The 24905-nt window shown below is 44.4% G+C and overlaps 1 protein-coding gene across 1 annotated transcript in view; it reads right to left on the bottom strand.

Annotated features, from left to right (window-relative positions):
* The window catches only part of ARFGEF2 (ARF guanine nucleotide exchange factor 2), an 88511-nt gene that overhangs the window by 48821 nt on the left and 14785 nt on the right, over positions 1-24905 (bottom strand). The window contains exons 4-12 of the mRNA XM_025853288.2: positions 18743-18889; positions 17641-17820; positions 16925-17159; positions 8108-8176; positions 6225-6376; positions 3480-3610; positions 2111-2345; positions 1374-1473; positions 497-636 (exon numbers count right to left, since the gene is read on the bottom strand). Of these exons, the coding sequence (XP_025709073.1) occupies positions 497-636; positions 1374-1473; positions 2111-2345; positions 3480-3610; positions 6225-6376; positions 8108-8176; positions 16925-17159; positions 17641-17820; positions 18743-18889 (1389 nt within the window). The remainder of the gene's footprint in view (positions 1-496; positions 637-1373; positions 1474-2110; positions 2346-3479; positions 3611-6224; positions 6377-8107; positions 8177-16924; positions 17160-17640; positions 17821-18742; positions 18890-24905) is intronic.

The raw sequence follows: 24905 nt of genomic DNA on the forward strand, positions 1-24905 counted from the left end.
GCTGAATCCTAGCACCTTCTTGGTGCCAGGCCAGCATTGGCCTGGCACACAGTGGCGCTCAATAAATGTTTATGGAGGTGAATGCACTTTTTTTTTCCAAATAAAAATGGATCCTTAAAAATAAAATCCACGTTGCACGTGCAGCCTAATGCAGGGTTTGAACACACGACCCTGAGATCAAGACCTGAGCTGAGATCAAGAGTCAGATGCCTAACTGAATGAGCCACCCAGACACCCTGAAACAAATGCACTTTAAATATAAATGGGGGGGCACCTGGGTGACTCAGTCGGTTAAGCGGCTGCCTTCCGCTCAGGTCATGATCCCAGGTTCCTGGGATGGAGCCCTGTGTCAGGCTTCCATGCTCAGCAGGGAGTCTGCTCCTTCCTTTCCTTCTGACTCTCCCCCCCTGCTCATGCTCCCGCTCTCTGAAATGAATAAAAAAATCTTAAAATATATATATATATATATATATATGGGTGTTTTCAGCATTTTTACCTGCAGAGGTGTCATCCCCAGCTCGTGTCCACTTCTTCCCTGAGCGATTTTGGATAAATCATTCACGAGGCGCTCAAAAATGTTAGCAGCATTTAAATCACAGTCGTAGTTGACATAAATATCTACAACACACTGGGCGTCTTGGAAAATAACACAGAGATATTAGAAATTCTGATCCAACAGACACAGCAATTTTCTCATTAAATGAGATTCCTTTTTCAAAAATGCTTCCCACTGAATCACTGACTCAGGTAGACACCAATCCCTCAGGAAATGTGTGCCAGACGTGCTAGAAGTCAGGAGGCCCTCTTCTGACACCTGCCTCAGCACTAACCGGAATCTTGAGCCCCTCACTCCACCTCTCCAAGGCTCACTTTCCTCGTAAGAAAGAGATAACAACTGCCCAATCCACCTCTTAAAGTTGTGTGACTTACGGAATTATGTTTGATGACAGACACGTCAGAGGCTTGGTTGACAGCCACACAATTGTACGGTGGATAAGGTAAATCTGAATTGATTTACCTTCGCATCCAATCAAGGGTTGGCAGCACCAATACCTTGGGACCCCGTGACTAACAAAGCATTCAGTTTGTAGGTGGAGTGACCCTGTCTCCTGGTTTTGCAGGATTAGGGGGCTTCCCAGGATGTGGGACTTTCTGTGCGAAGACCACAAAGTACGGGACAAACCAAACTGAGCTGGTCATCCTCTAAAGGAGAAGCGGAGCGGGACTAGACGTTAGGTTAGCATTAGCCTTCATGGTGAGCTTTCCCAGCACTGCATTAACACTCTCAAAGCAGGAGGTAAAGTTCTCAATCTGGATTTTGGAAAAGCATTTCTGGGTAAGTCAATGGACGAGCACCCTCAGAGTGAAAATACCTGCACAGATCCTTGTCAGAGTCTGAATGACCATCCACCTGTGCTCAAAAGAGCTTGTTGATGTTTCTAAAATGTTCAGGAAAATCTCTTTGAAAAAGACCTATATGACATGAGGACAAAGGGGGACACCAATTAATACCATTTCAATTAGGGCTCAAAAACCCCAAAGGCTTTAGGGAACAGGCAGCTCTGACGAGTGAGGTAGCCTGGGGAGAAGTAAAAGAGCAGCGCGCGCACACACGCACTGCTGAGGCGCGGCGGAGCCCTGGCCTCCCGTGGGAAAGGCTAGCGGGGCAGAACCACAGCGGCCCGGAGGACGGAGCCCCCACCAGGGGAGCAGCTGCTCCTCAGCAGTTACCAAGAGCTGCCAGGCAAAGATGAGGACTAGCGTTACAATTTTGAGAGAAACCAGAGAAATCTGGATTTTCAGGTAAAATGAAATGAAAATGACTTCTCAAGTTGCCAACGAGTTCAGGTCATTTCAAACAATTTATAGGCTAAACAAAGATGTTCAGGGGATGGAGTCCAGCACATGGGCCACTTGACTTACACTTTTGGTTAAAATGAAAAGCACGCAAGGAGGCAGGAACTTTTAGGAAAAGGGATTCTCTCAACTTATTCAACAAGTTCTTCTTTGGGGTGCCAGCAAGTAGACTGTGTAAGTCAACGCTTCATGTATAACCATTATACAAAAAAAGAAACAAACAAAACCCCAAAAATCATTTTGGAGCCCATACCTCTATTTGCATTTTCAAGTGCATTTTGAAGTTTGAAAGAAGAGTAAGAAAAATGGCGAGAGAGAGCTCAAAGACATCAGGCACTGAGGAGACGCCATTTTTGGACAACGCCACACAGAGATACTGCTTGATTGCGTTGATGAACATCTCGTGAGTCCTGAAGACCGGGCCGGCGTTCTGCAGCACAGACAGGAGCAGCTGCAGGGAAACCACCTTGGAACGCAGCTCGTGGGATCTGGCACAGGAATGGAAAGATGGTGACGATGCTAAAAGATTCGATCTTGAAGAGCGTGTTTCTCGAGAAGGCCTTGCTCCTCGACCAGCGAGCAGAATTTTCTGAGAGCCAATGAGTTAAGGGTTGGCACCAGCGCCGGGGTGCGCCTAGGGCGTGAGGGTGGACGGCAGCAGGTGGGTCCGCCGGGGGCCTGCGGGCCCACGAGGGCGAGAGCTGTCAATGCCCACTGGTCTTTTCTCCTCCCCACCATGAAACAGGGTATTCAGCAGGAGCAAAGTAAGCATAAACTGACTCCAGAATGTTGGTTCTGCAACGACACTTTGCATCATACCCATGAGACTAAACTCTGTGTTCTGCTCTGTCTTTATGGAGAAACGGAAACAGTGCTCTTCATCCACCTGCCTCATGCTCTCCACCCTCACCCACAGGGTCAGAAAGAAGAAAACTTTCCCAAATCGACTCCTTAATGGTCACGGTATCTCAACAGAAGAGTTGAGGATTATTGTTAGCGACTAACAATAATAGTGACAAACTCATAAAGTGCAGGGTCCCCCACTCAGGATGCGATGGTATCATTTCACATCCTTGATCCTGTAAGGCAATCTCCCACACTGACATTTTTCAGCTGAGGTTCAGCAACGCATATGGCCGTGGAGGCGCTTTCAAGCGAGCCAGGAGGGAGTGCAGCTCTCCAGCTCCAAAGCGCTATCATCTCTGCAGTAACTGGTTCACTACAAAGAAAGGTTTGGGTTCTCTAGGATGCATCTGGGGCTTAAAGCTGTACCCATGGAGCAGAGGTTTCCCACAAAGGCAGGGAAGTAAGGTTTGTACACATCCTGCCTCTGCCCACCCTGCATCAGATTAAACTCATTAGTCAGAAAGAAGAGGGTGCACATTCAATATAGTAACTCTTTTTTTGCATATAAACCAAGGAAAGCAACACTGGGCAAAACCTTGGTGTGGACACAGAGACAATCCATTATGAAAGGGCTGTAGAGACAGCAGGAGTCTGAAAAGCTGTAAATTCCTGCATTCACACCAACCAGGGGACAGGGCACTGGGGTTTTCCTGGAACCCCCAACATCCTCCTGGGTCATCTGGGTCATCCACGGCCAAGAACTGGTGTCCACTTACTTTGGATCTGGGGGGCCTTCAGCAAGGGGCTTCATGGACAGCTTGCAAAGGGAGCGAAACACCAGGAAGGCGTCCTTCTGCAGAATGTGAGAGAACCTAGTGGCCACTTGATGTCCCTGTGCATCTGATTCCTGAGGTTAGAAACAAATAAGAGAAAAATCAAGGGGTCAAAACAAAAGAAGAACTCGTTTTCAAAAATAAGGAATGGAATTATCTCATGGAAATTTAAAATTCTGTTATTTATTCAATGGGGAAGTGAGGAATGTGGGGGAGAGGACAATATGCCAAAATAGCTATGGGGGAGTCATTTTAGCAATTCTAAAACCTTGTTCCTTGTTCTTCAAAAAGTGGGTATGGAGGGCTTAAAATGATAAATGAGCAAACGTTAAACCTTTAAAAATCTAAGACAAATACAGTTGACCCTTGAACAACACAGGTTTGAACTGCATGGGGCCCACTTATATGCGGATTTTTTTCAATAAATACAGTACTGTAAATTTATTTTCTCTTCCTTAGGATTTTTTTTCTCTAGTCTACTTTACTGGAAGAATACAGCATGTAATACATATGTGAAATATGTGTTAATCAATTGTTTATCCTATTAGTAAGGCTTCCGGTCAACAGCAGGCTATCACTAGTTAAGTTCTGGGGGAGTGAAAAGTTAAATGCAGATTTTCGGCTGCATGGGGGGGCGGCAGTCAGTGACCCTAGCCCCCGCATTATTTAAGGGTCACGTGTATAAGTAATTATATTAGCTTGGATAACAGTATTTCTAAGAACACTACTGCAGGATAGATGGGGGAAAAATGGTAAGGCCTTTTAAAATATACTTCTTTAACCAAAAGTAAGCTACAAAAAATATTTGTAACATATGACAAAGACTAATTCGCTCGACATACAAAAAGTTCTTATAATTCATTAAGGAAATACGGAAACCTTCCACCCAAATGAAAAACAGGCAAAAAAAAAAAAACCATGAATAAGCAATTCACCAAGAAATGCAAATGACAGATTAACCTAAATCGTCTTACTACTAATTATTAAGGCAGGATCTTTCTCCCATCAGACCAGCAAAATTTGGAATGAAGACTATTGCCCGGTTTTAATGAGGGAATGGGGAAATGAGCACTGATAGCCTACAGGTGGGCAGAGATTCAAGCATTACCTTCCCAGCAGGCTAATGTGATGTTAAGGAACAAAAGCCTTAAAGCTTCCAACTCGTGACCCAGCAATATCACTTGTAGGAATTTATCCTAAAGAAAGAATTAAGGATGTGCACAAGATTTATCTATAAGGACGCTCATTGTAGAACTATTTCCTGTGATAAAAAACAGAAGTAACATAAAAACCTAACAGGGAACTGGTAAAATAGATTATGGCCATCCACAGGACAGAATTTTACATGACCACCGAAACAATTTGTTAGGTCTGTATGTACTGAGGTGAAAAGATGTCCACAAAACGGTGTTGAGTAAACAAAGAAGTCACAGCCTAGTATATAAAGGCAAAAGTCCTTCGTGCAGATTTGAGTACATCCCTGTAAGTGCATTCTTAATGGGGATGACATAATCCCATGGGGACTGCTACAGACTGAATGCCTGTGCCCCCTCCACCTCCACTCAGAGGTTGACACCTAATCCCCAAAGTGATGGTATTTGGAGGTTGGGGCATTTGGGAGGTGATTACATCAAGAGGGAGGAGTCCTCGTGAACAGTATTAATGTCCTTAAGAAGACAGCCATTTATGAATCAGGAAGCAGGCCCTCACCAGACACCAAAACTGCCGATACCTTGATCTTGGACCTCCCCGTCTCCACAACCGTGAGAGATACATTTCTATTGTTTATAAGCCACCCAATCTATGGTATCCTGTTATGGCAGCCCAAACAGACTAAGACAGGGGCAGGTATTGGTTCTTAGTAGAGGAGCAAGGGGGTAGGGGGTGGAAAAAATCTTATCCCTTGTGTGTATAAAGCACAGGTACATGTATAATTATAAACAGATATCCAGTTCATCAGTGACTTTAAAATTCATGAAAGGGAGTGGTGTGTCAGAAAAAGAAATATGTAAAAAGGCTGGGGGGATGGGCGCTGATAATGCAAAAGGTTGAGAAACACCAGTGAAAAGGTGCAGAGAGGGGGTTCAGGTGGGATGTTAACATCCTATTTCTCCCTGTTTTGAGTGTTTATATACAGCATTTTCAGGAAAACAACAAAGCTATTTAAAAAAAAAATAATGTGGCAGACAGATCTATGGGTCCGAAAGGATGTTTGTAATATATACTAAGTTTCAAAAGCAGGTTACAAACAGCAGTATGTCATGTGATTAGATTTAAGTGGAAAAAAATAGGAGGGAGAGAAAAATCTAGAAGGATATAAGTAAAATGTTAACAAGGGTTATCCCCAGATTTAGGGGATTATGGATGAGTTTTATTTCCCTATTTTTCCTTCTCTGTATTTTCTTATTCTTCTATAATGAATGTAGACTGAGAGAGAAGAGAAAGGCCAGGAAATCTAAGTTTTTAAAAGCCTGAATAAATAAGGTTTAATAACAATGCTATATACAACAGCAGCACATTCCAGGAATGGAACCTACTAATACAAAGCACATCAGGCCAGGACTGTGTGACTAACTGAATGGGGTCTGCTAGTTTTCACTCATTTCTTCTGCTAGAGATTTCATTCTGCATCTTCTATGAAAGTAAAAATCCAAACGGGTCTATATAGGAGGAGGATCACCAACGTACCAGATTATCTGCCGACGACAAGGACTGCCTGTCGTCTGCTATCCCGTTGGCCTGTGAGTTTTCGTCAGCTGCTGGAGGAACAGCACATTCCTGGCACTCCAGTTCACCCAGGACCCGCTCGGGTTCTGTCAGGCCGTGCTTTTGTGCTGCTTCTTAAAACACGAGTGCAAAAATCATCACGAAATTAGTACTCATCCCAAAAAGTCTAACACCAGGGAGAAGTTATTCACATCATCTTCTAGCTCCTGCTTCTTCCCCGCTCACCCTTTGCCACCACCCTAGGAGACTGACATAATATTGAAAAAGGTCTGATCAGGATTTCCAGTGTCTATTATCCACAGCTCCAATCCCCAGAGGTTTCATTCATACTGCAGTCCATGTCAGTGGTGCCTCTGGAACTGAGCAATGCAGCAGCCCTGCCCACCCCTGTCCACTTCTGGAAAAGGTTAGAAGCAGCTAAACATGAAAAGCACCAATTTTTAAAAAGCACTACTAACATAGGGGTTAGAGAAGAAGAGCCATGTAAATGAGAAGAGTTGGCAGTTATGACAGAAGACCTCAGTCACACGGGGGAAAAAAACAAAGTAGACCTGAGCTTCCTGGCAGCCACGTAAAAAAGGGAAAGACAAAGAATTAAAATTATTCTATTTTAAAGACATTGCTACCAGAACGTATATTTCTACATTTTATTAAGTAATTTTATTTAATTCTACATTAAGTAAATAATGAAATCTATGAATACAGATTGGCAGTAAACTAAATCAACTTTACAATGGGTCAGTGGGTCAAAAACATCTTTGACTGTGACCCATCGTAAGAAATATATTTTAAGGGGCACCTGGGTGGCTCAGTCGTTAAGCATCTGCCTTCGGCTCGGGTTATGATCCCAGGGTCCTGGGATCGAGCCCCACATTGGGCTCCCTGCTCTGTGGGGAGCCTGCTTCTCCCTCTCCCACTCCCACTCCCCCTGCTTGTGTTCTCTCTCTCTCTCTCTCTCTCTCTGTCAAATAAATAAAATCTTAAAAAAAAAAATACATTTTAAAAATCATGACCCCTGGGGCGCCTTGGTGGCTCCGTCGGTTAAGTGTCTGCCTTTGGCTCAGGTCATGATCCCGGGGTCCTGGGATCAAATCCCCACATCGGGCTCCCTGCTCGGGGAGTTTGCTTCTCCTTCTCCCTCTGCCCCTACCCCTGCTTGTGCTCTCTCTAATAAATAAATAAATAAATAAATAAAATCTTAAAAAATAAAGAAAGAAATGCTGATTGTAACCCCCTGCTAAATTAATGATTTCTTGACCCATTAATAGTTTAACACTGGAGTCAAGTGTACAACACACAGCCATTTACCTAAGATTTGGGGCAAAAACAAAGAAAAAACTCTCTCCAGTGGTCATTCTGAGCTCTACAAGTTTAATTCCACCGAAACGACGCCATAAAACTGAGGGAACCACGAATGAAGTCTAACAAAACGAACAAATCTTCCCTGTGCATCTGATACCCGCTAACGTGGGGACTGTCACCTTGACACATCAGTGGCTAGCCACGAACATTCAGCAGCAATAGGCACCACCTCAGGACTCACAGCCACTCCTGGAAAAAGCTGGATATATCTGGGAGTTGCCACTGTCTTCCATGTGGAGCACCCAATTCTAGAATTATCAGACTGTGCTTGAACCCAGCCCCAATGAGAATAAAATTAATCACTAAAAAGATACGTCTTTTTTAGATATTTAGAAATACCTTTCTTCTGAGTATTTCTGAATCCCACATGAAAGACGGGCAGATACAAGCAGACTCAGTTTCCATGACTTCACTGGGGGTGGGCACTCCACCACTAAAATTATCTGGCCAAGGACTTTTTGGGAGCAGAGGGGAGGTCTTACCTTTAACGGCAGATGTGACCACATCTTCTAAGATCTCCTTCACCACCTGCTGGGCTCCGTCATCAGTCCCTACACACACCCAAAGACACAAACACAAACATGTGGGTATTTCCCGGGAAAGCAAAGGAAGCGGGAGAAGTGGTCACATCCAGGAGGCAAACAGGGCAAACAAGTCCTCTCCAAAGCCAAATCTGATAATGCCAAAGGAAAACGAGTCCTGTGCAATCTGGAAACTCTTAGGCAGCATCTGCTAGGACTTTTGAGTTTCCCTCTCTGGATCCCTTTTCCTTCCTAAAGCCCTCTCCACCACCCCCGAGGTGGAGGCAGGAGCTGGATTTTACCCAGCTACGCTTCTCAGCAGAACAAAAGATGGAGCTTTCTCTTGTGCCTCCACCTCAGGCACCCCAGAGCCTTGGGAAGTGACACACCTCCTGCTGCTTCTCTTCCTCCACACTCAGAACAACCCAGAGCTCAGCATGACACTTCTCATGCGGTAGCTGAGGATTTACTGCATTTTAAATCGGATTCTTCTGTCAACTGTTAACTGCTGAAGTGGAAGAGCTTAGGCACCAGTTGTTTTGGGAGAACGAGTCAACAGTCCTGGACTAGACTTTAAGGAGTAAACATGCGTGATTTCTCAAACATCACATTGACCAAAAAGGCCACCACATTAAACAGAACCAAAATAAGCCTTCAAATTCTTCCCAAATGAGGCCTTTCAATCAAGCCCCTATTTTTATGAGTTCTGTGTTTAATCCACAAGGTCCTGGAGAGCAGCACAAAGTATTTTCATTTCCACTGAGCAGCTAACCCACCCAAACTATTTATTTGTCCCCCAAGCTTCTGAAGTACAACTGACAAGTAAAACCACAGTAACTATTTAGATGGGTAAGTCAATCTCTGTGGAAAACGTGGATGTTGTATGCTTTTCTTGGCGAAAAAGAACTCGAACGGAAGTTAGGAAAGCCGGCGGCCACGGTTACAATCTCCTTGCACCCACGTCTTCATCTAAACAACGTGGTTTAGACTAGATGGGTGTGTGAGCACGCTTCAGGCGCTCTCAGGCCACCTTTGTCACGTTTGCCGTTCTCACCATCACGAGTATCAGTACGTCACACATGTATAGTTACCAGTGCTCTTCACGTGGCCTCCCCTCAGGGGAGAACATTCCTAAGACCGCAGGCTTCACATGCCAATTTTCCGAATGTATGTTACAATCAACGTGTAACTATTAATCTTCCTTTCTTGTGTGTGGTGAGAACACGTAAGATCTACGCTCGGCAAATTTCAAGCATACAGCACGGTACTGTTAAGTACGGTCACGCTGCTACACGTTGCATCTCTAGAACTCCACACTCTGTAGCCCCGACCTCTATCTCCCCATTTCTCTAACTACCCTTCTACATTCTGTGTCAATAAATCTGACTCCTCTAGGCACCTCATATACATGAAATCATGGAGTATTTATCCTTTTATGACTGGCTTCTTTCACTTGGCATAAGGCCCTCCAGGTCCATCCATGTTGCTACAAATGGCAGGATTTCCTTTTTTTTTTTTTTTTTTTAAGGCTGAATAATATTCCAGTGTGTGCGTGCATGAATAGGTGTGTGCACACGTGTGTGCGTTATCCATTCATCTTTTGACAGTCACGTTATTTCCACATCTTAGCCAGTGTGAATAATGCTGAACAGGCGAGTGCAGATGATCTTGTCAAGACCCTGATTACATTCTCTTAGAAATAAGACTTCTCGATCATAAAGTAGTTCTATTTTTAATTTTCTGAGGAACCTCCATACTGATTTCCCTATCGGCCGTACCAATTTACATTCCTGCAATAGGGCCCAAGGGTTCCCTTCTCTCCACGTGCTCCCTAGCTCGCTGGTCTTTCATCTTTCTGATAACAGTCATTCTGACAGGGGTGAGGGGATATCTCATTGTAGTTTTGATTTGCATTCCCCTGATGATTAGTGAAACTGAGTACCTTTTTAAGTATTTGTTGGCCATTTGTATATCTTCTTTTGAGAATTGTCTACTCAGGTCCTTTGTCCATTTTTCAATGGTTTATTTGTTTTTTTTGCTATTGAGTTGTAGAAATTCCTTGTATATTCTGGATACTTACCCCTTACCAGATATATGGTTTGCAAATATTTTCTCCCATTCCATGGGATGCATTTAAACTCTGTTGATTGTTTCAATGGTTGTGCTCATAGCCTTTTTTTTGTTTAATTTGAATTAGCTGCAAACACTTAAAAAATTGGGAGATGTGTCATAAAAATTCAGATCTAGCTTCTATTAAGAAAAAGATTATCTGGCAACACCAGGCCACAGTGGCTGAAACCAGGAGCAGCTGCCCCCTTTAGCCAGGGTGTGAACTCTACAGATGTCCTGGTGCGTCAGTCCTTGCCACTGAGGACAGGTGTCATTACAGTGAGCACGAAAGCGACACAGGTCTGTCAAGAGTGGGGAAAATGGGACACTGACAGGGTTGGGTGTCTGAAAGACATCAGAGAGAAAATATCCCCTTGTGGAAGTGACTTCAACACAGTGAGTAAGAGTGAAGGCTCCGGAGCCAGTGTGTCTGGTCCAGGTCCCTGCTCTGCCACTTCCCAATGTGGGGACTTATGTCACGTCACCCCTCCAAGCCTCAGTTCCCTCAGGAGTGAACAAGGATGATTTCAACAGCAATTACCTCATGGGGCTTTGTGAGAATTCAATAAAATAATACCCAGAAAGCATTTAAAATGGTGCTTGAAGAGTGAGGACTCAAGCGTTAATTTTTCTTTGGCCTGTAGAGTATGATTGTGCTAAGACATTCATGATGCCCTCATGAGAGAGGCCCTTTTATTTCTTTTTTTTTTTTAATTTAAATTCAATTAGCCAACATATAGTACATCATTAGTTTTTGATATAATGTCCAACGATTCATTAGTTGCGTATAACACCCAGTGCTCATCACGTCACATGCCTTTTTAAAAGATTTATTTTAGAGAGAGATAGAGATAGAACACATGAATGAGTTGGGGGCGGGGGCAGAGGGAGAGGAAGAGAGAGGAAGAGAGAGAGAAGCAAACTCCCCACTGAGCGCAGAGCCTGACGTAGGGCTTGATTCCAGGACTCCGAGGTCATGAGCTGAGCCAAAATCAAGAGTTGGCCCCTTATCCAACTTAGCCACCCAGGCACCCCAAGGCCTTCTCATTTCTGCCACTTGCCTGGCTCTGGACACTAAGTCCATATTGAAGTTTCCCAATTAGGGGCACCTGGGTGGCTCAGTCGGTTAAGCATCTCTTGATTTCGGCTCAGGTCGTGAGATTGAGCCCCACATTGGGCTCCATGCTGGACACGTAAAGTCTGTTTGAGATTCTCTCTTTCCCTCTGCCCACCACACCCCCCACTCACTCTGTCAAAAAAACCCAAATAAATAAACAAAAAACCAGACAAGAAATTTCCCACTAACGACATAGAAGGCAGTTTCAGTTACTTAAAGCCTCAGTATCTTTCATTCTAAAGAGAAAAAAAAAATGTCCATTTTTACAGGGATCTTCCTTTTCCCTCACTGCAGATTTGCCATTTAAACAGCACCAGGACCATCATTTTTTGGAGGAATAACAGTGTTTAACTCATTTTCCTTGACAGGCTGGATCCATAATAGCACCTGTGCAAAATCAAAATATTCTCAGGCCAGGAAGGGGTGGGTGAGTCAGGAAGCCCTAATTCCAAAAGAAAGTTCCTATAGAGGGAGCTGCCGCTGAAGAGTCCCTAAAGAGGCCCAGATGAAGCAGGACTCCCCACAGTACCCCTGCCCTGCTTCCCTTGCTGACATGTCAGCGTGGGGTAGGTCTCAGAAGAGGTCTTCCTGAATGATATAATAACCACTAAGAAGTCTGCTGTGTTTAAGTTTCAAGCATGCTGTCAAAATGTTAGAAAACCAAACCAAACCAAATCCTTGCAAGGTTCAGAATATGTTGATTCCCTAGGATGTCCAGCAGTCACCACCTGGCCATTACTGATTGGTTATTTCACAAACTCTGTCCCTAAGCAAATAAGAGGGTCACCTTGAATAGGTTCAGATAAAAGAAATCCCTGCTGCCATTCCCTCCCTAGCCAGCACGAGAACCACCCCTGTGGCGGGGATCGCCAGTTATTAACTCATACCCTTAGTCCTTACAGAGCTCTCACTTTGTTTTGGAAGGGGCTGTCCTGTATTTCCTGGCCATCCCAGCAGAAAGGGTGGCCAGGTGACCAAGTTCTAGCCAATGAGGGATAAAGTATAAATTACTGGGGATTGCATGGGCTTCTGGGAAGGCTCCTTAGGGAGGGGCATGACTCAGCTGGGAGTCCGTGAGTCCCAACCTCTTCCTCCCTCCTGCAGAAGGACATGATAGCATCTGGAACCATGAGGTAACCTGGAGGATGAAAGTTACATGCTAAGAATAATCGGGAAAAAATTGAAGGAATCTGAGACACACCCTCCCACACCCCTGTTTTCTGTCCAGTGAGGCGGGGACCATGGGGGATGGGGTAGATGGAGTAGTAAGACGCATTCACTCATTCATTCCATCAACAAATTGAGTGCCTGCATGTTTGGCACTGTTCCAGGCATGTAGAATACATCACTGTTTAAAACAAAGATCCTTATCTTCACAGTGCTTACATTCTAGCTGGGATAATAACTGTGTAATGCTAAACACTACAGAACTAGGGAAAAAACAGAGTGGGAGGTGGAACTGGGGGGGGGGGACAAATGTGAACACATGGTGACAATAAAACGTGACATGCCTGTTTCCTGGAAACTAGGGTTTGGTTGTGTCCAATGTCCAAGCACTTGGTAATATGCAAAAATACTAAAGGGAAAAAAATCAGGGAACAAAGCTGTTTGCTGTCACATTCCAGCCACACGCCAAAACGGTTCCTCAATGGAAGAAACACTTAGGCAACCTGCTGTTGCAAAGTAAATGTCCAACAAGCAGCTAACACAGAGGCTGTAAACCCCTGAGCTGGAGCCGCCCAGCAACGCAGGCTGTGTCAGAAAGGAGGGGTCCTGGGGGTACATTTTGTTATTTTTATAAAGTGTTGGTCTGAGACAATTTTTGTTTTGTCCATAAAAAATACTGAAATTCCTAAAGCAGAGGATCTTGGATTGCTAACATGGAGAACAGGCTCCCTTTATTCTATGCCCTGTTCGCACTGTTCCCACCATCTTCACATCTGATTACCATCTTAACTATTCGCTCTTTCTCTTTAACTCATTTTTTTAAGCGGAAACTTACCTGAAAGCTAACATAAAAGCAAACACACAGGTCCAAGTGCCAGACACTGCTCTCATGTAATTCTTACAAACCTGTAGGATAGGTACTAGCTGTGGCCTCATTTTACAAATGAGGACCCTGAGGCTCAGAGGGGTTAAAGATGTCGCTCAAGGTCACAGAACTACTACACCGTAGTCATGATCTGAAACCAGGCTGTCCGATCAGAATCTCCATATTGGCTGAAGGAGGAGGACTTTGCTCTATTTTAGAATACTTAAGAATTGCGTTGTTTTTTTTCTCTTAAAGAATGAGATCCAAGAAGAAAAAATGAGCTAAGAAATCCTTAAACACACAGGTATTTGTGTACCTACAATAGCTACTCATTATCTATACGAATGTAAAAACGCTAATGTCTCATGCATGTTGGGAGTCAAAATCTTAAAAATGATCTTAAAAAAAAAAGAAAGAAAATGGAAGCGACAGTTTCTGGGTATAGGATTTCTTTTGGGTGTAATTAAAATGTTCTAAAATTGACTATGGTGATGACTGCACAACTCTGTGAATGTACCAAAAATAACTGAATTGTACATTTTAAAAAAGCTGAATTTATGGTACTCAAATTGTATCTCAATAAAGCTGTTTTTTAAAAAAAACTGACAAGAACAGCCAGGCAATGAGGAGGAGTGTGAATGGACAAATGGGGTGGGGTCCTCTAGGGAAGACTGCTGGCTGTGCCCCCAAATTCACATAAGCTAGAATGTCTCAGGCTCAAAAATCTATTTTGTAAGTTTACACAGAGCAATTTAATCCATGTCTTGGACAGGCTTGACAAGACTTACGAACTGACTGTTGATTTATCAACTTAGGATGAAAAACTAGTAAAGGGAAAAGAGATGCTCAGTCTGTTGGTGAACCGTCTCCATCCACGCAAATTTCACTGGGAGGCAAATGATCCCAGGAAGGCCATGGGGAAGGTTCTCAGTAAATTAAATAGGAAAACGTAGGGGCGCCTGGGTGGTGCAGTCGGTTAAGTGTCCGCCTCTTGATTTTGGCTGAGGTCATGATCTCAGGGTCCTGGGATCAAGCCCCATGTAGGGTTCTGTACCCAGTGCACAGTCTGCTTGGGATTCTCTCTCCCTCTCCCTCTGCCCCTCCCACTCTTGCACTCTCTCTAAAATAGATGAGTACATCTTAAAAAAAAATAAAAATAAAAATAAAAAAACAGGAAAATGTATGTCGAGTGCCCAGTTAGTGAGCACGGTGTCCGGCACAGTGACTGGCTAGTTAGGGGTGGCTTCAGGACGTGATGACTACAGGATGGACCCCACAGAAGGGGAGGGTGTGTCCCCTCCAACACAGAGGCACTAGAGCCCAGGTCTCTCAGTGGGTCTCAACAGCCTGGATTCCAGCCCAGGGCACCGTCTCCCTGCGTGGACATCGCCACCACCTGTCTCTTGGGTTATCCTTCCTCCTTGGCTTCCAAGGCTTGCTCAATCCCTTCTTCTGAAGAACCATTCTTTCTTTAGAGCCACACCTTGAGAACCTGAAGCCACTCACTCTTTTTAAGGGTAACAGCACACTTTCATTCCAACCACTATTTGTGGGTTTGCTATTTGATTGTTTAGGCAGTCTAATTCCCATATTCCTGGGAGAAGCCTTGCGGGGGCTGGGGGGGGATACCAAGTACTGGCAACAAAACCCACAGCAATATACTAAGTGCAAATCATCTTTGTTTTACAGCAGAATTTTAAGTTACTGTCTTTTTGCAAAACCATCTTTTAGAAGTCAAGTTTTTTTCCCCCATTCATTCAAAAAAAAATGTATTTACTGAGTGTCTGCCATGAATGCTGGGCACCATGCCAGTGTGGGGAATATAGTGGTGAACAGAGTGGTCCAGATCTCAGCCTGGGAATAAGTAAACATAAACTCTTCAGTGATCTCAGGTAGTGAAAAGTGCTATGAAAAAAATAAAAGAGGCTGATAGGGCAGAAATGTGGGAGATGCAGAGAGGGTGATCAGTATGAACTGAGAGACCTGAAGATAAATGAGGGGGGGGACAGGAAGTGCAAAGGCACCAACAGCAAGCATGGCACTCCCAAGGCACACTGTGCAGTCACTAAGGGGGAAAGAGGTGTAAGAGGGGATGGAGAGGCGAGCAGGGGCCAGGTCACACACAGCCTCGGAAGCCATGGGGCAGGGCGGGCATAGATTTCACTCTGAATGGGACCCCACGGGAAATTACAAAAGGGGTTTAAGCAGAGGAGGGCTGTGATCTAATTCATGCTTCTAAGAGATCACTTTGGCTGCCACATAGGAAATGGCCTGTAGGGGAAACACTCTGACGCAGCTAGAGAGATCGGCGTTTTTATCTGTACGTTTACGCTTACTATTGACTGACCACGGCCTGATTAAGGGTTACAGTAAAAACCTGGTCCTTGCCCTGAGAGTTTAGGAAAGCAAAGATGGCAAAGATCCAGAGGGTGGGCCAGGAGTTTCTGCGCACCTTCCCTGAGACACAGGACCGCAGGATTGAGGAGACAGCAACTCTGTGCTCACCCGGAGACCCGTACCATTCTTGGTGGCAACTTTCTCTTTTGTCCTTTCCTTGAGTAAACGGATACAGAAAAACCTTCCAGCAGCAGCACTTGGGTCTGTTCCTGTGTATGCCAAGCACGCTGATAAATAACAGAAGAACAAAAGCTGCTCACACACGTGTCCTCTCACAGAACATACTACCAACGGAAACTGTTGTCAACAATGGGACAGAAGAGATGAGATGAAGTGTAAAGACGGGTCAGGTATTTCATGCCGACCAAGTAGCTAGAGTGAAGAACTACTGCGCAAAAATCACTTGGGAAGGTACATTCCTGAAAAAAAAATGAATGTGAGAACTGATTCGTACAACCTGCTCAGGGAAACATGCAAACATTCTGAAATAATCTTATGATAACCCAATCCACCATTTCTTGCCTAATGTTTCATTTACTTTAAGACTACAATCAGGTGTGGGATGTCTCTTTCATTTAAAAAAGCAAACAAAAACACTTAATGTATTAGGTCACCGGAGAAGAAAACAAAGCTGTCTGTCTGTCCATCGGTACGTCCGCCCACCCTCCCACCTTCTTCGCTCCTTTCGGAGCTGTCTGTGAGTAGCCACTAGCGGCCAGGCTCCGAGCAAGGTGCAGAGGTCCCGTGTGTATGTGACGGAGGGGGTCCCCTTGTCCTCCTCAGGGAAGAGAAGACAGACCCTGAGTGACTAACTATCCAAACAATTAACTAGTGGGAGATAAACCCCCAAACTGAAGCCATCGCACTGAAGCTGACAGCAAGCAGCAGTAGCCTGCGGCATTCCAGGGACGACTGAAAGCAAACCACACAGCTGACACCGGACAACAGACATCACGCTTCAGTGGCTCTGCTCCTCAAGAGACGAGCAACAGGGAAGGGGAAGGCCCAGAAATACAAGCTGCTACCAGAGGTTTCCTGCAGATGTTACCGGAGCCCTTCAACTGCCCCTCAGCCATAGATGGGTCCCTCGCACGGCGGGAAAGTAACAGTGCCCAGGGTGTACCTGACAGCGATGGGCCTCTTTCTCTGGGTGCGTCTCCATTCTCTGAGCTCATTTTTCCGGAACCACTCCTGGCATGTTCACCGTTGGTTAAATCTGTCTTTTCAGGAGTCGTTGGTTTGCTCTGTGCCTGGCTCTGCTTCAAATGACTGAACTTTGGGGACACTGTTGCAGCTTGGATCACAGGGGACTGGGGTTTTGACGGGATTGGTCTTTCCAATTCTCTGGCCTCCTGCAACTACAAGGCAACAAAAAAGGCATTTAATCTAAATGCTCCCAGCACTGGGGTGCTTGGCTAGCTCAGTCGGTGGAGCCTGTGACTCTTGATGTCAGGGCTGTGGGTTTGAGCCCCATGTTGGGTGTAGAGATAACTTAAAAATAATAAAACCTTAAAAACACACACACACACACACACACACACACACACACACACACACACAAAACTGGTCCCAGCATTTTGAGAAGAACCAGAAAATACGCCAGCCTGAAGGATAACATTTTAAACAGAAGGATAACATTTTAAAAAGGAGATAAATTCTCTTGACAAACTCAAAGCAAATTCTGAATGCCGATTCCAAAACCCAAGCTAGACTCTCTCTCTGCTTTTTAAAGCAAGAACAAAAACAGAATTCAGAGGAAGAAGGGATGCACTTTAAAATGAAACCGTTCACACATCGGGTGTGCCGCGCCCCCAGCAGCTGATGACCGCCACCACTCACCACTTGGTTTTCCATGCGCGTGAAAATGACGTTCAGCATCTGAGTGAGGGTAGCCTTGGCAGTGGTTTGATTGATGAGATTTTTGCTGGCCAAATAGATATTGTAACATGTTCTGACTGTCTGCAGGATAGTGCCCTCATGAATTTCAATGTGTGGGGATGTCACCGCTGTTAGAAGAGCCTAAAACAAAAATCCACAACCTTCACCTTCACAAACACCCACCTGCCTCCCATCCTCCCACAGCCAGACTTTTCTACAGGGTTTGGCTTTGTTTTGGTTTGGTTTTATAAATTTTAAGAAGATGGCTCTGCAAACCAAAACTCCCTATTGCTCTGAGCTTAAAGGTAATTATTAACTCTATAAAATCCAAATTATTTGCTGTAATTAAGTTGTGGTGAAGAGGGCTATCAGTATACTTTTTTAAAAGCCAAAACACAGGCAGTTCTCTCAGGAGGGAAACAGCTCCAACTCGATCTCACCTATATTAATCACAAAATACACAGGTTCTGATAGGCAGTCAGTGTTCCAGTTCCCTGGAGGGTTTTCAAGAGAGCTTCAGGAGCGGCTAACATGGAGCCATCCGCACAAAGCTAACACAGTCAGGCCTGAAGGTCTGGAACGCTGGCTACACCCATCCTGATCCCGTTCTCCCGACGAGCAGACGGTACTACCACATGCCAAACCACTTCTGGCAGCAGAAATGGAACAGGGAAAGGGCAATGGAATGGGCGGGGGGCAGGACAAGAGGAGGGGGCAAGTTGGCGTAAGATTACCCAGGACCCACTGAGAAATGGCAGGCTGGGAATCCAGAATCTCAAGGAGAAAGACCAGAGGATTTCAAGCCGAGTCAACTGACAAGCAATTGACATTGTTATTAGTGGAACTGTTTACTTTGAAAACACACCTGGTTCCACTTTTCCTGTCTCAGTCTGTGCTAATAAATTCTGACACTTAACAAAAGATCTAAGTGATGCTTACACTCTTCTGTTCCAGCTCAGCACCACCTGAGACAACTAACACATGGCGAATTAGAAATCCAAATTCCCAGGGGAAACTAGCTTGCTTATTTAAAAATCCAGACCAGGCAAACAAACAGAACTACCTTAATTATTTGTAACTGAACTCCTTCATCGGTCTGAGGGCCCTGAAAACAGTTGCAAATGGTTTCAACGATGCGGTCGATGAGCCGCTTCCCTGGGGCTCCACTGTCCGGGGCGTTGCCAGTGATGTGCCCATACGCGATGAGTTTCTAAATATAGAAAGAACGTAGATGAAAAGTTTCTGCCTGGCCAGGGCTGAGCCTGCCCATGGCAGCAAAAGACAGGCAGTAAGCTTGACCTTAACTTCCAGTCCCCACAGATCCCTCTGCTCCCCTGGGGCATGGCAGGCACAGCCACCCTGTGGGTGCAGTGTTCACCCTGTCTCCCATGGCAGAAAAGCCCCAGGATGGTGAAAGGCTGTCCAAGGGAACAGGCAAGGTGTAGAACAGTCACCAGTACACCACCGCTAGTGTGAAAAACTGATGGACCAAAAGCTATACACAATGGAGTCGGGAGTTGCCCAGAGCTGGGGCTGGGGGGAGGTTTAGAGGGAAACGGGGTATGACTGCTGATGAACCCAGATGAAGATGGTCTACAATTAAACTGTGGGGATGGTTGCACAGCTCTGTCAATGTACAAAAATCACTGAATTGGACACTTTCAATACGTGACTTGTATGCATGTGAATTATTTTACAAGCTGTTAAAAACCATATATATGTTTTCCTTTTTAAAAGGAAAGATACATAAGAAACAACCGATAATGTGTTTTGCTGGAGGGGGAACTCAATTCTGCACCTATGTTATCAAACATGTGTCAACCCAGTGGCTGAAGAAGTGGGGGGCTGCCTGGACTACGCCCTCTTGGTCAGGCTACTGACTGGCCTGGACAGGGGCTGCCTTTCAGAGGCCTGTACCACCTCACTTAGGACCTGGATTTTACTGTGGAGAATCTGAAAGCTGAAAAGGAAGTCAAAGGCCAGGGGCAGGATGATTTCCAAGGCTGAGACTCAGAATCACCTGAGGGAGCCCATTACAAATGCAGATTCCTAGACCTCAACGCAGACCTGGTGAATCAGAACTTCTGGGGGAGAGCCTGGTAAATCAGTGTTTTTCTCCAAGCTGTCCAGGTTATTTTGAGGGTTGACCAGATAAAAGTATCACTCATCTGACACAACCCCTCTAGGATATGTGAATTCTAAGGCATTCTCTGCTTCCACTGACTTAAAAGAGTTCTTAAAATGCTGATCCTTTTGGTTCCTAATTTGTCATCTCCTTGCCTCTACACGCACAGAGTGACACAAGGACCTGAGGTTATCTACGGTGCCACCACCACTATGCTAGGAAGACCTGCTGCTTTGCAGAGGCCCGACTCTATTTCTCAACAGCTTTTCCCCCATCGTGAGCCGTGGAAGCACCGCCATCCAGTAAGCTGAACAAAACGGGTGAAGAGAGAGTGGCTGAGAGTAGAACACGATCCTGCCAGATCGTGTGACTGAATGAGCAGGAGAGGTCTGCACACTCTCTGCCGATCAAGTCCAACCACAGAGGTCACCAGACAGGGACAGGGGGTGGGAGCAGGAGTGGGGAAGGTGCAGACGGTGGGGGCGGCGCTGAAATGTGTTTCTGAAAAACAGCTCAAGATGCCCTTTACCTCAAACCCCTCCCTGCTGCTAGACACGCAGCCTTCCAAAGTGGGCAGCGCTGGCTGCCTGGTAAGTGAACTCTGCTTTTTGACATTGCTTATGCCTTACCCCTAATGGATGCCTAAGCCCATCTGGAGCACCAGATTATGAGTGGGATGGTTCTGAACTCCTAAAATGGGAATGTTGAGAAGTAGGCCCCATAGAACCCAGCAATGATGCAACAAAGCAAGGATGGAGGTGAACCACTGCTAAATTCAAATATGAAAAAGGATTAGAAGGATTCTCTCTTCTCTACAGGCTCCTGAGAGAGCACATTCCCCTTCAAGTTGAACAGGGTTTTAAAGAATGGCTTCACTCCCGTGTCCGTGCAGTGACACAGGGACAGAAGAAAGCAGAGTTCCTGCATCCTTGGGAATTTCTAGTTCTGCCCTCTTACCCCTCCTTGGGCCAGATATTGTCCTGGGCACTGGAGGCACAACAGGGAATAAGACGGTCCTTCTTCCCCTGGAATTTATATTCTCCAGGGCAGGGGCAGACCAAAGCCAAAAGTCCTGGCTGGGATCTCCAGGGCCCTGTCTGATTTATAGACATCTTAAAAAGAATAAGTTGCAGTGATAATGCATAGCATTATCTCATTTTTGGAAAATAAAAACTATGTGACTATGTGTGTATTTTTGTAAATGCACAGAAAAAAGCCCGGAAACATAGCAGAGGTCCAGCAGCATGAGCGAGCTTGGCAAGCTCACTTAAGGAAAGTGCTTTGCACAGTGAGTGGGGTGGAAAGTTACTGGATTAACATGATGTGGTACATTTCTAAAGGCTCCCTCCAGTTCCTGCATGGCGAACAGGCTGGAGGGCCACAGGAATAGAAGCAGGGGACCAATGAGGAGGCTACCGCAGCTGTCCAGGAGGAAGATGCTGATGGCTTGTTGGACTCTGGGAGGGTGACACAGATGGAGGGTAGAAATTCCTGCTTTATTTCTTGTCGATGCAATGAGATGGGAAGAGAGCAGAGGAGGGAGGCCTTTGGGCAGCTGACTCATTGACCCTTGTGTCCAAGGAGGCTGCCTGCACAGGGATGTTCACTGTTACTCTATTTGTCAATGCCCCTCTGTAGGGGAAGAGATAAATTAAATGATGGCAGAACATATCATACATCAGTCAAAAGGATGCACATAGCCATATAGCTAGATCTTAAAAACACTGTGGAAAGTAAAAAGCAGCTGCAGAACATCTGAAACTTACATAACATTATATGTCAACTATACTTCAATAATAAAAACTTTTAAAAAATTATTTTAAAGAAAAGTATTAAATACATAATGATAAAGAAGAGTGCAGATATGGAAGAAATTGTGAGGGTGAAACATGATTGACTTGTGTTTGAAAACCACTGAGTCCTCATCATATTTGGTCCTCATCATCACCTACAAAGGCAAATGACACTATTGTTATTCTATGTCTGAGGACCCCGGACTCTGGAAAGGTTAAAGAACTTGTCCCAGGTGTCTTAGTGACATGTTAAGCCAGTATATAAATGCTAAGCTATCTGTGACCCAAGTCTGTGCTTTCTGGCCTTGACTTATTTTCCTTCTTCAGGGACAAAAAGTTTTATTAAGTTGGGTCATATGAAGTTCCTGATACCTGTTTTTCACTCCATGAGAATGTAGTTCTCCAATTTCATGTGGTTCAACCTGAAACATTATTAAAATGAGAAAGTCCACATATCCAACTAACATTCTAAAGATGCGAATAAATTAGGGAAACTTGTCAAATTCATAAAATAAAAATCTACCACCCATAGGCAAGAAAAAAAATGAACAAGAAAGGAAAAAAGTATACAACCTGCACAGGGTTGGGACTAGTGGTCTAAGGGACTTCAGCCTTATCTGTAAAGTTCTAAAAAAAAATTTTAACAGAGAATGTAGTCATGTACAACTTTTATAATTACGAATGGATGTTAAAATGTGCTTTAAAAATCTGAAGTTTTCTAGAAATAAGAACTAAAACATAATGCTTGTGGTATGAAGGACAGCTGAGACCAGTGGTTTCCTACAGCCCTTACTGGGACATAGAAAGAAAATATTACAATTCTATTCCTATTTTTTTTTATCTTTTTGAAAGTTCTATTTTTGTATGTTTTATAATATATGTAATGGAATAACAGTAGTACATGTACATAATCTTACCATTGAAGAAATATGAATATATTAGAAGAATATTCTCAAAAAAAAAAATCTGGCTACTGACATATGCCCAGGGAACCCTGGAAATCACACACTAAGTAAGGCAAGACTGAGCCTAATGCCACTCCCCTGGCAGGGAGGGGAAGTGTGCAGCAGACCTGGTGCTGAAGGGAAGGAATAAAGAGAATCTTTATCTTTTGGTAGAAGTGAGCAGCAGCAGAACTCTCTAGGTTTCTGTCAGTGGAGAGAGGGAACTCTAAGCTAACTGTGCTCAGGACAAACCAAACCCATAAGCACCTTTGCCATCCCATCACCTCTCCAAGCTCAGAGAAGGATGCCTTTAAATGCCCAGGGCAGAATGTGGATATGTCTGCAGCTGGCTTCAATTCTGCTCAAACCAACCTTTGCCCTTAGACATTGGCCTTCCGTTTCCAAGACGGAAGTCATCTCTCCCACACTGGGAAAAGCCAGCCTAATAGGCTTTGCAAGGACAACCTCGAAGAGCAAATGAAATTTTTCATTCAGTATTCCAGGGAGCTTTAGGTTACTTTCTAATGTCGTAAAAAGGACAACACAGCTTGCATTTTGTAAAATGACCAAAGAAATTCGAGTATACCTACTAAATCACAGAGAACTTCCCGTCTTAAAAAAAAAAAAAAGAGCTAACCATATGTCGTAGGCCTGAAGACACTTTTACACTTATAGTTCAAGTCAGGACAGTGGGCTGAAGCAGAGCAGGATGTCACTGTTTCCGTTCCAGAGCTCCAGAAACAGATTATCTCCAGGAAAATATAGAACATAAAATACAAACAGCATTATTTTTAATCAAAGGGCCAGAACCACAGGGTAACAGTTAAGAGTGGTGGTCAGCAATCTTTTTCTGTAAAGAACCAAATTTTTAGGCTTTATGGTCTCTGTTCCATCAACTCAGCCGCAGTAGTGGGAAAGCAGCTAGAGATAAGAAACAATGGGCACAGCTGTTGCTATGGACTAAATGTTTGTGTCCCCCTGTTCCTATGTTGAAGCCCTACTCTCAGTGAGATGGTATTAGGAGGTAGGGCCTTTTGGGAGGTGATTAGGTTTAGATAAGATCATGAAGGTGGGGTCCTCATGATGGGATCAGTGCCCTAGAAGAAGAGACTGGAGATCTGGTGTGCTCTCTCTGCCATGTGAGGACACAGCGGACAACTCAGCCATCTACAAACCAGGAAGAGGGCTCTTACCAGGAACTGAATCAGCTGGCACCCTGATCTTGCCCTCCCCAGGCTCCAGAACTGAGGGAAATAAGTATCTCTTGCTTAAGCCACCCAGTCTGTGGTATTCCATTATATTAGCCTGACTAGATTAAGACAGCTATGTTCCAATAAAACTTTATTTATAAAAGCAAGTGGCAGGCCAGATCTGGCTTACAATTTTAGTTTAATGACCCCTGGTTAAGAATTCAGACGGGGTGGGGAGAGGTCTAGACACTCACCCCATTCCACCACTTCCTGGGCAGGGGGAGCTCTGTAGGGCTGGTCACTTTATTCTCTCAGCCTCCATTTCCTCAATTCCGAAATGAGGATGAGAGTTAAGTAACCAGAGTGTTGCTGGGAAGATTAAACACAATGCTGCGGACAGAGCACTGAGCACAGGGCCCAGCACAGGCCAAGTACTCAATAGCCACTGTTCTTAGTACATCGGTAATGTTAACCGTCAGCACCAGCTTCAGAACTAGACCGTAACATGAGAAGAAAACAACTAAAATTAACTTATGCCAAATTTCCTCAGAAAATTTCACAGCAACAAATATTTTAGGATGGAAGGAGGACTTGGGCCTGCCATTTAAGAATTCTTGGCTCATTATATGTTTCACATAGGACAATCTGTACAGAATTATACTGAATGAGAAAATAGCTTTTCATTTGGAAGAACTGCTTCTGTGAAGAAACTGTCATCAACTTTCAAGTACAGATATATCAAAGAAGCGAGATTAATAGAGTAAATATTAGACTGGAGATGCCAAAAACATGGCATGCCCACGGCCACTTGGCAGCCCGTGCCTGAGCAGACATCACCAACTGATCACCGTACTTTCTCAAGAAATCCAGATGAAGCTTCAGATAGCTTTTCAACACAGCTTCTGAGCAATCATAATATAAAACCTATTCACTATGCCTGTTCTAGAAAGTACTGATAAATTGTGGACCTCTGAATATAATTTTTTAATTTATCAACCTTTTTCCATTGATGTGTAGGTTGCCTGCTGGGGTAAAGGATAAAAGAAGTGAGGTAACCAGAAACCTCAGTAGAGCTAAAAAAAAAAAAAAAAAAAAAAAAAAAAAAGAGAATTTTGTAATATAACAAACTTTATCCATTTTTTTGTAGTTTGCCTGTTTTGTTTTTTTTGTAGTT

This window comes from Callorhinus ursinus, unplaced genomic scaffold (genome assembly GCF_003265705.2).
Source record: "Callorhinus ursinus isolate GAN/ISIS: 27379988/994484 unplaced genomic scaffold, GSC_fseal_2.0 scaffold53, whole genome shotgun sequence".
Lineage (NCBI taxonomy): Eukaryota > Metazoa > Chordata > Mammalia > Carnivora > Otariidae > Callorhinus > Callorhinus ursinus.